This window comes from Sinohyriopsis cumingii, chromosome 4, assembly GCF_028554795.1.
Source record: "Sinohyriopsis cumingii isolate HCF-2022 chromosome 4, ASM2855479v2, whole genome shotgun sequence".
NCBI classification, from domain to species: domain Eukaryota; kingdom Metazoa; phylum Mollusca; class Bivalvia; order Unionida; family Unionidae; genus Sinohyriopsis; species Sinohyriopsis cumingii.
The window spans coordinates 143886897-143903165 of NC_142964.1; the positions used below are offsets into that span (position 1 = coordinate 143886897).

The window sequence follows — 16269 nt, forward strand, 5'->3', positions numbered from 1 at the left end:
TATTGCTGTCTATTGAACTGGAGTGTGTGTGTGTGAGAGAGAGAGAGAGAGAGAGAGTACGTGTGTTAGATCAACATGGGATATATATATATATATATATATATATATATATATATATATATATATATATATATATATATATATATAGAGAGAGAGAGAGAGAGAGAGAGAGAGAGAGAGAGAGAGTTTGTATATTTGTATATATTATATTACAAGTGTCAAGAAATACATATTCAATCGCCACTTATGGAATGCATGGTTTTATAAAATAACAATCATGATGTAAAGAATGAGCTTTGATGATGCCTTGATCAATGTATTGACCGGGTTTGTGAGTCTGAGTGTTGAATAGCTTATATAGCATGCATATCTATATTGTGTGTTTAACTTTTGTTCATGATTTTAGATTGTAAATGTAATTTGTAAACAACATATAACATAGCTAACTTTTATCCATGACTGTAGATTGTGCTTTAAGATAATGATGATTTGAAAATAACATGCTTACTTAGTTATGAGTTCAGGACACTGGTTTTCCATTGGAAAAGCTATGATCTATTGGAATATATTTTAGGTTGTTTGCTAAAATTTAAATAAACAGACCTAACCTTATTTACGAATTTGATGGAAGTTTCCATTGGAAATGACTCGAGTCCTGGGCATTTTGTTGTGTCATAAGTCAGGTTGCAGTTTGTAAATAAGGAAGACCCAGTAAACAATTATTCGTTCATGTTTTAATACTAGTCTTTGTTGAATCACATTTTAGTTGGCTTCAGATATAATTTTAGAAGAATTATTTATTTAAACTATTATTTTGAATTACAAAGTCCTCATTTACACGGAGGACTAAACCACGATTTTAGGATTGTTGTAAGTTAATTTAAAGACGTTCTGGATTATACAATTGTGATACATCAAGACTATTGGTATATAAGTATATTCAAGACTACTGGTAAATCAGTACATTAAAGACTTGGAATTCATTCGAAACACTCAATTCATCTGGACTTGTGATAGAGCTTTTATGATTGTTTGGGATTTAATTCACAATACCATAAGTTACTTTTATTTTTGTTCACATTGTATTCTAGGGAAATAAATTATTTGTTAAATTAGACTAAACTTGTTGGCTATTCTTTTTCTGTTACTGAGTTTGAGGCCAATGTCGTAACCTACTTGCACAAACTAATAAAAGGCATAAAGTAGACATAACAAATATTTCTCATATCCAGCAACCAATCACATGTGACATTCACTCATTTGCAGTTTCGGTTGGTTTGGTTATGTGACTGTCACTTGCACTTGTGAATCAAACATTTTTACATTTAATGGGTAATATAATTTTTCTGCTGATCCGGTATAATAAATTTCTCGCTCAATTCATGTAACGCATTTTTAGACAAAAGAAGAAAACGAAATCAATAAAATAAATCAATAAATAAATTTAAAAAAAGAACAACAAAACTGTTGAGACGAGTCACATGATCGAAGCAACCGAAACTTCGTGTGAGCGGACTAGCGAACATCGCATCTGATTGGTTGCCCAATTTGACGGTACAGCCGAACGTATCAATAGGGTATAATATATTAACGATATAATGAACCAACCAATAAAAATAAAAAAAAAGTCAATGAAGCATGCAAATTAAGTCAAGGTAACCTAATTTTGGTATGATTTATTTACTCATGTTTTATTGCATTCCAATACCAATTTTCACGCATAGGGGGTGAAACAGGTTTCATAATATCAACGACATATTGAACGAATGACAGAAAGTACAAGTGTCAATAACATGTGAAAATTAGCTCTGTGACCTTGCTTTTTTTTATAGCTGAGTTACTATAGTCGAGATGAATCGAGACCAGTTTGAATGGCGAATGTGAAAAGGGGTCCAAGATTTCGACGGTATAACAAACGAACGGTTTAAAGTACTAGATTGAAGATTCGGTAAATGGTAGTTACTCTTCAATAAATTCATTCAAATACAATTTTCTTGAGTTTAGGTGAAATAGGGTTAAATATATAGTGTAACACGTGGCAAAACACTCACTCGATCCCTGCATTGTGAAAGCCTTCAAGGCTAAATTTGTTAACACTGTTAATTAACAATGTAGGTATCGCGTGAAACACTATATTCCCTCCAAACAATACTCTTTTAAGGTGAATGTAAAGTGTTCGGATTTTAAACCCCTGATACCTGCTAAATGTTCAGATAAAAACTGTTTGTTGCAAACAGTATGTTCAAAAATATCAATTTGAGGAAGACAAAGAGCTTTTTTAAGCTCAAATGGTGTTTGATTTGTCAGAGATTTTGAGTTCAAATGATCTGAATTGTAACCGAGATTTTGAGTTCAAATGGTACCCTATTTGTAACAGAGATTTTAGTCCAAATGGTGCCTCATTTGTAACTGAGATTTTGAGTTCAAATGGTGCCTGATTGTATCTGAGACTTTTTAGTTCAAATGGTGCCTGATTTGCAACATATTTTTAGTTCAAATGGTGCCTGAGGGGTAACTGCAGTATTGGGTAATAGACGCATGAACATTCGTTTTAAGTATATAAAGATAATTTGTTTTATTAGAAATATTTTTTTTAATAATACACAATATGTTACAAATCTATTTTGTACACTAATTGAATGTAAATGAAGTTCGCATTTCTGTACACTTTTAAAGATGAAACTAATATTTAGCATAGGTAATAATGTAACTACAAAAGTAAAAACCATGACACAAGTTGTACATTTTAAATGTCAACAATTTACAAAGGAAATGAAGACAGGTACAGATACCATAATTTACATTGTCGAAGACTGATGACGTCGAGATTTTAGCAGAGTTACCCTACAGCAACAAAACAAAAATCCCTGCACAGTAAAATCATAATTTAGTGAAAAGTCTCCATGTTGCTTTGGAGATTGTAAATGAATACTCCAATTTGATGAAACACAAAAATAAAATACAAAGCTGTGTTACATAGATTTTACGTTCTACTTTCAATTTCATACACACGTATTAACACCAATCATCACTTATGTTTGGCTGGTATGATTTTAGAATAGTTACAATGACAGTACATGCGAACTTACTGCACCTTGACAGTGAATATTGCCTTTAAATACAGTTGTAGCTTTCTTTTTCAAAAACATCGACTTTTGCACGTGGCCCTGCTTGTCACCCTTTAATTATAATTAACTTTTGTGACATCTTTGTACTGAGTATATACACTGTGAAACTTAAATTATACTTATCAGTTGGGCATCGACAGCATAATTTGCCATTTACTTGAAGAATCAAACATATATAGTGTTTATTTATTTGCCACCACTCCGGTGACCTGAGTGGTTAGAGCGTCCGCCCCGGATGCGGTAGGTCGCGGGTTCGAACCCCAGCCGAATCATAACAAAGACTTACAACTAGCAGCTGTCTCGCTTGGAGCTCAGCATTAAGAGGTTAGTGTTCGGACTGTACAGCCTGGTGTTAGGATAATTTATCTGGGTGGGAATTGATGCTAAATGTCTGCAGCATGATGCCCCAGTGCTAGACATCACTATGAATTGCCACAATGCAGACATCGTAGCGATATGACTGGAAAATTGCCAAAAGCTACGTTAAAACTCCAAACAACATACACCTATTTCACAAAGTTCAAATATGGGAAAAAATCCTAAAAGAGTAAATTTTTCATGCTTTTCTGTACAAAAATATTAGCAAAATTACAAATTTTGTGGGGTTATGGTCACAACTTGCGACACAAAATACAAGACGTCAATTGGATTCTTTCTTCAATAAATTTCTGGAGAAAAGAAAGGCACAGAAAATATGATTATCAATGACATTATGTTGTTGTTGTTGGGTTTAACGCCATTTTTCAGCACACGATAGGCTATGTATGGCGGCCAGTATTAATGGTGGAGGAAGAACCCGGGAAAACCCCGGGAAGAACCACCGACCCACGAGAAGCTACTGGCAACCTTTCTCACATACCCACATTGGTCGAATCCATGACTCGAACCCACGCAGACAGGCGAGATGGCAGTGATCCGTAACGGAGAGCGCTTTAGACCACTCGGCCACTCGGGGCCCCCATGACATTGTGTACAACTGGGAAAGATAATAAAGGGATTTGTCCAGAATACTGTACATTCTACATTTTCATTCAAGCGTGCTATACTCAAATCGGATAATCACAAATGTTAAAAAAAGAACATATATGTGATTTAATAATTGAATAGTTCTCAACATCAGCACTGTTGACATTATATGCCTGCCATGTAAAGGTAATTTGCAGAAACCAGTTTTCTTCATGCAGCCAATCTGACCATTATCTTTGACCGTATACACCCCAATAAACGATTTAGCACACCTAAACATTTTTAATCTTGAAAAATCACCTACAAAGTTTAGTCGAAGCAAATGGTACAGGACATGAGTAGTTTTTTTGAAATCACTTTTTTTCCTTTTAAAGTTCCTGTGACCTTGACCAAATTTAGCTCTAAACAAAATTGATATGTGTCTTCCTTGTCTTAAAAGCAAGCCTTCTGCAAAGTTCTGTCAAACTAATTAAACAACAATTTCTTGAAAAAATACCAACCAAAAAGTCAAGATTGTGCTACTGCAATGGAAAACTCAATATATTCATAATTCTCCTGCACAATTTCTTCTTCATTGTCTCTATCTATCAATGACCACACTGACAACAGGTATACCATTACCACATTTCAATACCAGATTACTGTTAATTTCATAACCTATCACAAAATTTGATATCCCAATTCCTACGTTAGTCAATTCTTGTTTCTATACACATCGTTGATGCACATATCAAGGGCATGTAATACCTTCACCAATTTTTGTCACACTTTCATTTGCAAAAATATGCTATAGAATTTTATAAGAACACTAAATACAAACCTTTTAGCTATGTAAGATCTGAAGAAAGCTCAAACAGAAACCCCCATATTTCACCGTTAATGTCAATATGAATACAGTTAACAAATTCTGAGCAAAAATTGATAAGAACTAGTTGAATCCTTGCTAATTCCATCAAATCTAATACAGTTTAACATTATCAACATGTCAAAGGAAAACATGGGAAGGCTACATACATGAAAATAACTGCCACTGATTTCAAATAAATAGTCATTATTATTATTATTATTATTATTAGACATGCAAAATTTGTATACATGATGAGGAAAGTTAAAGGAAGGTTGGACATATGCAATAAGTAAAAGCAACTCCTGACTATAAAAACTTGCTCTATATGCATTTTGTTTGTTAGATTGCAAATTCAATACAAATTTTAGCCCCAACATACATTCAATGTAATGTTGGACATAGGTTACCTCCCTTCCCCTTAAAATCAATCAGGATGAAAAGGTCTAGAGGAAAGTATTAATAGTATTAATTAATGGTTTTGTACAAAACCGGGTACCATGAGCAGTACATGTGTATGTCCACCCTTTCTCTAATTCTCCTCTGCCATCATTAAAGGTACAATCAGAGCATGGCCGATGATATAGGTAACTGACGGATCTTAATGACCTTGACTGTGGTCAAGGACTGTCTTTATGAAGTAAACACTATGCACAATCCTTCTTCCTTACATCAGGTGTTAGCCATCCACAAAATTTGGTAACTGCTTACAGTGGACAACTCAAGCTATTATGCAGAAACCAAATTAGTAACAGATGGACTGACAGCATTTCACAGAGTATAATGATTCATCTTATGATGGCATATGAAAAACAAAAAGCATGTCAAACTTACCTTGTTTCGGCTGAGAAATGCATATGATAGAAAATTAATTTAACTTTTCTCTTATAAAATGTGGTCACCAATGTATGATAATATGATGCATTGATGCATCCAAATATTTGGCTTTAAAAAAATATGGTAACCACAACTTAAAAAGTCTTTAATATATATATATATATATATATATATATAAAATTGAAATTCACAAAAATTATTGTAGATGTAGAATGTAGGTCTTTAGAACTGCATTTCTTTATTGTAAAATTAAAAATCGTCATATTTTTTCTCTCAAAAAAAACCCTAAAGAAACTGGAACAGAACCAGCTAAATCTATCATGTATAACTGTGATATGGATGATAATATTTCACATAATATCAAGGATTTGCACAACAATATTACAGTATTTACTCCTATGATCCAAACGGAAAAGATGTTACAGTATTTAATCCTATGATCTATATGGAAAAGATGAATAAAAAGTTTTAAAATAATATACTGAATTAAATGAATATAGCTTAAAATGAATATGGATCAGATATCAGTACTTTGTATGGTCAATGTATAGTAAAACTGCTGATTAAATATTTACAAATCTTAGCCAAATGCATTTATTTAGTCAGAAAATTGTGATTCCACACTAAAAAAAATAGGCCAGTGTAAACAATGTACAAACCTGCCTTTAAAGTCATATATATTAAGCAATTACCTGCCTTAAATATCACATATATATAACAATCACCTGCCTTAAAGGTCAAAATATGAACCAATTACCTGCCTTTAAGTTCACATATATTAAACAATTACCTGCCTTAAAAGTCACAACTATTACACAATTACCAGCCTTAAACAGCATGTTTTTAAATTTCCATGAATGAACCAACTTAATTTTGGAAAGAAGTCATCCTTAGGAATTTGTATTCAGTGGCTACTTTTCTCCATTTTCAAAGGTGGGATGTTGAAGACATTTATATACATTTCGGATTTGAAAGTTCATGATATAATAATGTTTCTGTAAATTTATCAATTAAAATTTTCAGATAAATAATAAAATGGCAGATCTGAATTGTTACATGTAATACACATTCTGATGTCTGTTCTCTATGCAAATTACAAGTTCATTCTAAGCTGTCATTAACAATAGAAAGCTAAATGTATTTATTCAATAATGAATAGAGTTAATAACAAAATTAAGGTTTCAATGTGGTGTTTATCCAACTTTATAAGATGCATGTGGAACAAAAGAAAACACTAAACTACAGTACCATGCTAACGAGTTTTACATTTTTCCAAATCAATGTCAAACCTGAACATTTTACATGAACACGTATATGGTATATACTCGCTTATAAGACAAGTCCAATGGTAAACTGCACACACCCAGATCAACCACCGCATAATGCACTGGCAGATCTGGGTCTGTGCAGTTTGTTAGAAGTAATCAGTAGAACAAGCAATATAGACCCTGATATGCAGGCACATTATTCATTGGCAGATCAGGATCTTTATTGTTTTGCAGTTTGATTCAACTTATAACTGGGTGTATCCGGTAATTTGAGTAATTCATACACAAACATTTTGGGACTTAAAATTAGTTTAGAATTACTTTTATTTATGTCGACAAACAAAAAGAAACACTGCACATGAACGAGGGTAGGCAAGACTATTTATAGAGAGACCCAAACATACCTGTATAGATTGCACTGGCCATATAAAAATATATGAATTAATTGACAGTGCATGTCCATACTTCATCATTATACAAATTAGGTCCTAGACATAAATTCAGAGTTTTGTATGCCTAAACCTTGCTTTAATGCCCGACTGAAATTTGTGTTCACCATTAAATACTGTAATGATTTTCAGTTCTTGGCTGTTTGCCAATTAATGCAGATAGTCAAGAAGAATGGAAAGCAACATACCATATATACTTACTTATAAGTCGAGTCAAACTGCAATAACAAAGATCCTGATCTGCTGTAGCATAATGTTCCTCCAGATCAGGATCAATGTTGTCTGTTCTACTGTTTTCTCCTAACAAACTGTACAGAACCATGTCTGCCAGTGCATTATGTGCCAGCAGATCCAGGTCTGTGCAGTTTGCAGCTAGGCTTGTCTTATAAGTGAGTATATACAGTATTATATGTCCGCCATGCTGCGAGGACAATGACCAATCATCATTCATAGAGGATGCCATCATGGCTTTTATTTATGAACTAAATCTTTGCTTGATCATGTACAAGTGTCAGGCTGAAATTTTAAAAGATAGGGGCAATGACTTGATAGATAAAGTTGAGCATCAATAAAATTATTATGTGATGTTGATTCATCTAAATGTCCTGCACTCCGAGATTCATGTGGATACAAAAATGTAAAAAAAAGCAAAAGTTAAAAACCTATTCCTTGGGAAAAATCGTGCATGTGGACACATTGTGTATTATGTCAGTAAAGGGCAAAAACCAAGGTATATGCAACTTCAAGGTTCACATGATTAGCTGCTTTCATGAAAAGTCTAGCTTGAATGTACTAGTCCAAAATCTATTTTGTCCTGTTCAGAGATGCATTTTGAATCATGAAGCAGACAACCTGAGTGTATAATGCAAACGATGAGTCTATGTACATTTTATAGATGGATTTTGAATCACGAAATGGACAAACTGAGTGTACAATCCAAAGATCTGGGCTTTATATTGTTATTAGATACATTCTGAATCAGGACATAGTCAACCTGAGTGTACAATCTAAAAATCTAGGCTTTTTCCTTTTATTAGATGCATTTTGAATTATGAAATGGACAACCTGAGTGTACAATCCAAAGATCTGGACTTTGTCATCTTCTAAAGCTAACAACCATGCAAGTTAAATTATCCTGAATAAACGGAGCAAGTTTAATTGTGTCTCTGAAGGTCAACTATGATCAATGTCAAACATGACATTTAGTGCAAAAGTAGCATGAAATGAAGTAAACTTTTCTGTTAATGTTTCTAACTATACAAAGTACACCAAATAGGTCAATGTGATCTATTTAACCTGGAAAGATTAAAGCAGAAATAAAAAACTGAATAATATTCTTCAGCATTTTATACTGCCAACAAAAGACAAAACATACTGAATCAAGACATAAAAACAATACATAATGTGAACTGAACAGTAAACAAAAATGTGAATTCAAGAATGCACTCAGCTACAAGATGAAAGTCTAGAGGTGGATAAAAAGCAGCAAAAATATGTACAAATGTAACTGGGTGCATGTTACACATCACTACTGTGATCACTATGATAAAACTCTTATTAACCACAGATATGATTTACACTCATTAACAAGTCATGTCCAACTGCAAACAACACTGACCTGGATATGCCACTGCATGATGTATCAGCAGATCAGGGTCCATGTAGTTTGCAGTTGGATTCATCTTATAAGTGATTAATGAAAGTATGTACAAAATATTCAACGTTTTCAACCAATTTAAAGAACTGATATCCAATCATGCCCATTTGGATGAACACCTGTTTTGTCCAACTGTACAAGACCACATGTATTCTAAATCCAATTTCAAAATCATAAAATTGACAAATATTCACATTTTAAAACAATCTGCACTAAAAATATTGCTTATAGCTTTCAATAAATCATACTTAACCTTATTATAGTACTTTGAGAGAAAATACAGATGTATGTCTTTGAGAACATTTAATATGCAAATGCCTAATAACCAAGTTCAAAATACAGTTCAATATCATAGCAAAATACCTCATACATAAGTTCAAAATATAGTTCAATATTACAGCAAAATGACATATGTGTGGTTCACAAACACCTTTAAAATCTTCCATTCTGAAAGTCTGCGAACTAAACAAAATAAACAGGAGTACCAGATGAGAAAGGTCATTAAAATCTCTGATATGCATCAATATCACATACAAAAGAGCCTGGAATGTTATGAAAGTTTATGAAATGAACAACACTCTCTTTAGGATAAAGAATCCCCCAAAACTGTATAGCAGTGGTTTCCAACCTCTGGTTGTGACCCAAATCAGGGTCAGGGTGGTGGTGGGTGATGTTTTTCACAAGGGTCACAAAGTATTATCAGAAGCAAAAGATGTTTGTTGCTTTTTAAAAAAATGCATAATCATGAGCCAAAAGATCGGAAGGTCCTGCTGGCGGACAATTTAGGGCTGCATCAGAATGGATTAGCAACCAATGCTGTATACTGTTGAATGTACATATCCTAACAAGCTAATGTATTCAAGATCCTCTCGTTAGCTGTCATACAATACTCTCTGTCTTGGTTCCATCATTTGTAGGAGTGCCGTAGGCAATGCGATACTGCTTGTCTGTGGCTTCCTTCAGTGCATCCCATGATGACATTTTCTGCATTGGTTTCTCTCCACCTGCTGTGCTTTCTCTGCCCTGACCTGATGAGGATGATTTGGCAGATGATGAGCTGTCATTGGTTCCTAAACTCTGTGGTGTCTGCCCCCTGCCAGTTTCATTATGACCACCTGTCTGAATTGGCTGAAACTGGTTATACCCATGCTGCATCTGGTTGTAGCTAGTCTCAACTGGATGGAAAGCTGGTTGACTTGGAGGGTAGCCAGGCAGACGCATTTGGTTAAACTGTGGATGGGTATAAGCAGTGATAGGCTGATGCTGACCTGGATATATTCCGGTGTATGCAACAGAGGCTGGATTGCTAGTAAATACAGAGCTTGCCATGGAGGCAGTCTCTCTTTCATCATTTCTGTTTCCATCAGTTCCAGTCAGCTCACATAGCAAGTCCCAATTAGATTTTCTAGGCTGCCTAGGTGCATTGTATGATTGTGTTTGAGGTAATGTTCGCTGGTTGGGCATTTGAGACTGTGGGTATATACCTGAGGGATAGCCCATTGGCATGCCCTGTGTCATGGTTTGGTAGGGTACTCCTGGCTGACCTGGATAACTGGGAGGAGGCACACCTGGCATGGGTCCCCCATAATAAAGACCAGCAGGTGCACCCATCAATCCTGGCTGTGATGCAACACCACTTACTACCTGTGGTTGTTGTTGTTCCTGCTGCTGCTGTATGGATGGTGGAGGTGGAAGAGTATCAGCATTCCCTAAGCCATCCTGGTCCTCCTCAGCATCATTATCCAGACTGACAGCTATGCCAGCAGACTGAGACTTTCGAGGTTTTGGTTTAGGTTTAGTGATAGGTTTCTTCTTTTTCTCAGCTTTTGAAGCCTCTGCCTCCTCATTATTCCTATTCTTAATTATCTTTTCAGGTTTAACTTCTGCAGTTTCTTTTGCTGATAAATCTGCTATTTCTTCTGACTCCTTTTCAGATTTTGATTTTCCATCTTTTAAGCCCCCTTTTTTGGTTGCAGTCTGAGTTCCTAAGGATGATACTTTACTAAGTTTTGTTTTCTTTTTAACCAGCCTTTTTGGTTCAAAAATCACAGAATGTTCTTGGCCAGTTTGCGTGGCAGTTTCTCGCAAAGTCTGTGTCGCTTGTTCTCGCATATCATAAGTAAGCTCCCCTGCTGACTTACTCATCCTCATACGATCAAATCGTGATAGGGGGCGCTCATAACCATCAAAGTCATCAGTGGTTCCAGTACTACCATGTCTACCTGAGTGCCTGTACATGTCAATGTCATCATGTGCAAAGGAAGCCAGCGACTCTGAATAAGAATTCTTCCTACCTCGCCGTCCTCTTCGGTCATACAGAGAAGACCTGGAGGAATACAAGGACTGCTTTGAGCCTGATCTTTTAAGTGCTGAAAGAGTAAAAATAAAGCAATTAGAAATCATGGAAAAATTTCATTATTATCCTCACCGTTATTGTTATCGTAGTGGCCTCTGATTTGATGCACTGTATATAATCACTCCGTATTTTAAGCTCTGCTGAAATAGGTTAAAATTTCCAAGTAATTTCAATTTTAGTAATTGGACCTTTAAACACCCAGGTAAAGAAGCCAAGAATTAATGGTTGATTATGGATTTTATGACACACCAGCACTGTATGGATATAGCACCATAAAAAGGGTACATGAGAAAAAAGTAGGTATGAGAAAGGTTTATTACCAACAAACAATAAAAGTACAAAACATAACAAGATATGGTGAAAACACATTAAGGTTCCCAATCAACAGGGGATATAAAGGGTAATTAATAATACAAGATCAATTAGTTTGATTAACAGTACAAATGTTGGTTAAAAATAATTAAAACAAATAGGACTGCATACAAGCTATATTTTAGAATCAATGAGAATTTCCTCTGAGAAATTTAAAATACAAGACACATTTACCAATCATAAAGTTCCTTCAAGTGATGAACAAATATTGTAGTAACAACTGCATGTAGCTTGGAGACTGAAATAATTAAAAAATGGTTCATGGGGAAGGGCTCATTGCAAAAAATGCACTCAAGTGAGTTTTTGCTGTACAATATGTAGGAAGACCAATTCTAATTCTTGCAATGACTACCTCATCCCTATGGATAGTGTTTTAGGAGACAGCCCATTTGCCTAAGGTTGGTTTGATCACATGGAGTTTTTTTATATAGACAGCATCATTCCATATTGCCTGCTACTTACTAAAAGAGGATTTTTTTTTATACCAGGTTTAAAGTCAGTGTATGGTATTTCACATGGTTATAGAGATAGGCTTAACAAGGTGTTTATGCTTACCTTCAATATGGACATGACTGGCTAAAATATGATATTGTGAGAGTTACACAGCTTGAAATTCAAGATGTGTGATGAGAATATGAGTCAATATTAGGTTTTCCAACTTAATAGTGACAATGAATCAAAAATGGAGACACATTTTAAAATATGTTTGGTTTGAACATGGTTATGGGCAAGGTCTACTGCCCTGATTTAAGCTGAAAATATTTATGCACCATCTGGCAAGCAAAAGTAGTAATGGCATTTGGTTTATTTTCATATGATGTTTTGCATTTGAGTTGGAAAACAGACGCAAAAGCACAGTTTGAAGGACTGGATCTTAATTTTATGGCATACTGAACAGATCATGTGTGACAGAGGTGGCTGACTGGCTTCAGCCAAAAGGCTTTCCCATGGGCTTGTCTTAAATGCTCCCAATGTAAGTCATATTGCATGATGGTGAATTGGGTCAAGCACCTTTAAGTATGACCTTCTGGCTGAAAGATAAACAACACAACCATAGTCCAGTTTGGATCTGTGTGTGTGTGCGTGTGTGATCTAGATTTTTAACATAGCTTTAACAATTTTTCAATCATATCATTATGATGTCTGCAGTGTGACAGTTTATAGTGATATCTAGCACTGAGGCATCATGCCACAGACATGTAGCATGATGTCCCACCCAATCACATTATCCTGACACCAGGCTGACCAGTTCTAACACTAACCTCTTAATGCTGAGCGCCAAGCAAGGCAGCTGCTAGTACCATTTTTTAAAATCTTTGGTATGACTCGGCCAAGGAACAAACCAACAACCTAATGCATCCAAGGCAGATGCTCTAACCACCAGGCCACCAGAGTGGTACCAGTTTGGATCTACTAATTGTTCTATACAGGTAAAGAACAACTTTTCTATCAGTACCCCAGTTAGTGTGCACTTTTACATTGTGTAAATAAAGGACTTTCAAGCATTCAGCTTTCAATTTCATAAAGAGTGAAATGAAGTTGAGTTATCTAAGACAATACCTAAAAGATCTGTTTATTCAGTATAGTCATTCCATCCAGTGATTTTAGGATTATCATGCTGTCTTCATAACTGACAGAAATGGATGCATACTGCTTTTGATTTTAAGAATTTGAAAATCAGGAATAAATAAATAATAACCAAAACCTTTTGCACAAGGTTAACATATTTCCAAATAATGTACCAATACTTTAGAAGATAGTTCTTAACAGACAGACAGACAAACCACTGGAGAATGATACCATGCAACAGGTGTCTTTCTTTTATCAAATTCAAACCATTTACAAAGTCTGGTTAAGGTATCTCGTATAATTTCAACAGTTTGACAGAATGAGCGATGCCATAAATTGATAGGTTTCATCTTATGGCAGACATATAAAAACCATATCCAGCAATAAAGGTGGAGTGGCGTAGGGGATAAAATACATAGAAATAGCCTCATATTTGCAGTGTGAATTGATAATTTGTGGAAATGCTCCAAGATATTTTTACCTTTAAGTGATGTTGTAAAATTATGTACAATACAAAACATATGTAAATTATTTTAAGGCATTTAAGTGCAAACTTAAAACGTCAATGTGGGGGTCAGAAATAGGCTGTTAAAATCTGAATATCCTGAACAAAACTATCACCATGTGAGATTTTTCTCTCAACATGCACAGTTTAGCAGCCTTAATAATGTTTTCATGTAATATAATTATCACTTTATATGAGATTTTTCTCTCAGCATGCACAGTTTAGCAGTCTTAATAATGTTTTCATGTAATATAATTATCACTTTATATGAGATTTTTCTCTCAGCATGCTAGTTTTGCAGTCTTAATACTGTTTTCATATAACATATCACTGAATATGAGATTTTTCTCTCAGCATGCTTTATTTGACAGTCTTAATAATATTTTAATATAACAAAATTATCAGATTATGAGATTTTTACCTCAGCATGCATAGTTTTGCAATCTATTGTTTTCATATACATGTAACAAAATTATCACTTTACATTTTTTTTAATTATCTCAGCATACATAGTTTTGCACGGTCTTAATAATTTGTTTGTATAACAAATACAAAATATTGAAGGAGATTAAATTTCTGACTCTTATCTATAATATCTAGTTGCTTGTGAAGGCTGTGTTAGCTGTCAGCCTTTTATCTTTTGAAAGGTCTATTTGCTATTTCATTATATGTTTAATTTGGATTCAATCCTATTTTTTTTAAAATTTTGGCCAACTTACGAGGCAGTGATTCAAGATCCTCCACAGAGCCGATGCTAAATGTGGGTGTATTTGGCCTATAGGGATCCTCAACAGACTTGCTGCGATTCCGCCTATGTCCAAACCCCTTTGAACTGGAAGAGGACTTGGAACGTTTTGTTCGCTTGTTGTATCGCCCAGAACTGTATGCATCAGAGTTTTCCTCTCGATCTCTTTCATTCAGGACCCTATCTACTGAGTGCGTTCTGTCACGTCCAACCTGTGGACTATCCACATCCATCCCTTGGGACTTTTTTCTGACATTAGGACTTCGGCCTCTATCAGGCCTTAAGGTGTGTTGAGTGTTGGTCTTCCCTTTATTGGGGTCCTTAACCTGAAAAGAATAGACAGCTTACATTGCTACATGCAAGACAAAGAAAAGAACCATGATAATGATGATGCTGATGACGATTAACAAAAGTTTATAAAAGCAAGATTAGCTGTCTAACAATTATAAAACTGACTGGAATTATTTTTCTTACAGGATTTTTGTCAATATTGGGACGTTTGAGATTTTTGTTGATACTGCGACTACTACTAGACTTTTGTCAATATTGGGACTTTTATGACAAAACTCTATCAATACTGTATATAAAATAACACAGTGAAAAATAACTCCTAATCTTTTAACTTGTACAGGAGTCTTTTTATTCTAGAAAAAAAATGAATTGATGAATTATTCAAATCTGAAGAAGTCTTTGAGCATTCCTCCAAGATAATAGAAGATTATTTTCATGAATATGCAGGATCACATGACCTTATTTTAATAATTAATGCCTGCTTAAAAGTTTTTTAAAAGAATTAACTATTCCAAAACAAGAATAGATTTAAAATTCTCAATTAGAGGAAGACAATTTGTGACATCTTTTTAAACTATGACCATCTGTATTAGTCTTGCTTTTCATGATTACTCAATATATGCATCAGAAAATACAGGTACACTGAAATGTAATAGGGGGATTCACTTTTAATATGTAATACTTACCTGTTGCAATTGCATAAATTAGCCTTTCCAGGACAGAAACTACCTTCTTCTGTATAATAAGAGTCCATCCTCTTACAGAGTGACTTTTGGGAATTACTGGAAGTCACTCAAAACAGAATACAGACCCAGTCTGTTTCAAGAGTGACTTCTGGAAATTTCTGAAAGTCACTCAAACAGAACACAGACCCAAGTGGGTTCTAACACCATTGGCCCATACACAGTAGTCCTCATTTTTCAAAGACACAGACTACTCATGGTCATGATGATGGAATGGAAGAAGAAAGCTGGCAATAGTGGCAGGTATAACATCATTAAAGAGTTTTACTCCTCCCCCCCCATTTTAATATCAGTAAGACATGACCTGGTGCTACTGCATAGCAAAACTTGGTGGGAGACTAATGGCCTAAATAAACTTGGTGGGAGACTAATGGCCTAAATAAACTTGGTGGGAGACTAATGGCCTAAATAAACTTGATGGGAGACTAATGGCCTAAATAAACTTGGTGGGAGACTAATGGCCTAAATAAACTTGGTGGGAGACTAATGGCCTAAATAAACTTGGTGGGAGACTAATGGCCTAAATAAACTTGGTGGGA

At 34.8% G+C, this 16269-nt stretch overlaps 1 protein-coding gene across 1 annotated transcript in view; it reads right to left on the reverse strand.

The window, feature by feature from the left end:
- Positions 1–1656: 1656 nt before the first annotated feature.
- The window catches only part of LOC149802244 (uncharacterized), a 41864-nt gene continuing 27251 nt past the window's right edge, over positions 1657–16269 (reverse strand). Inside the window, exons 6-7 of the mRNA XM_089956667.1 lie at positions 14671–15022; positions 1657–11518 (exon numbers count right to left, since the gene is read on the reverse strand). Of these exons, the coding sequence (XP_089812793.1) occupies positions 10029–11518; positions 14671–15022 (1842 nt within the window). The 3' untranslated portion in view covers positions 1657–10028. The remainder of the gene's footprint in view (positions 11519–14670; positions 15023–16269) is intronic.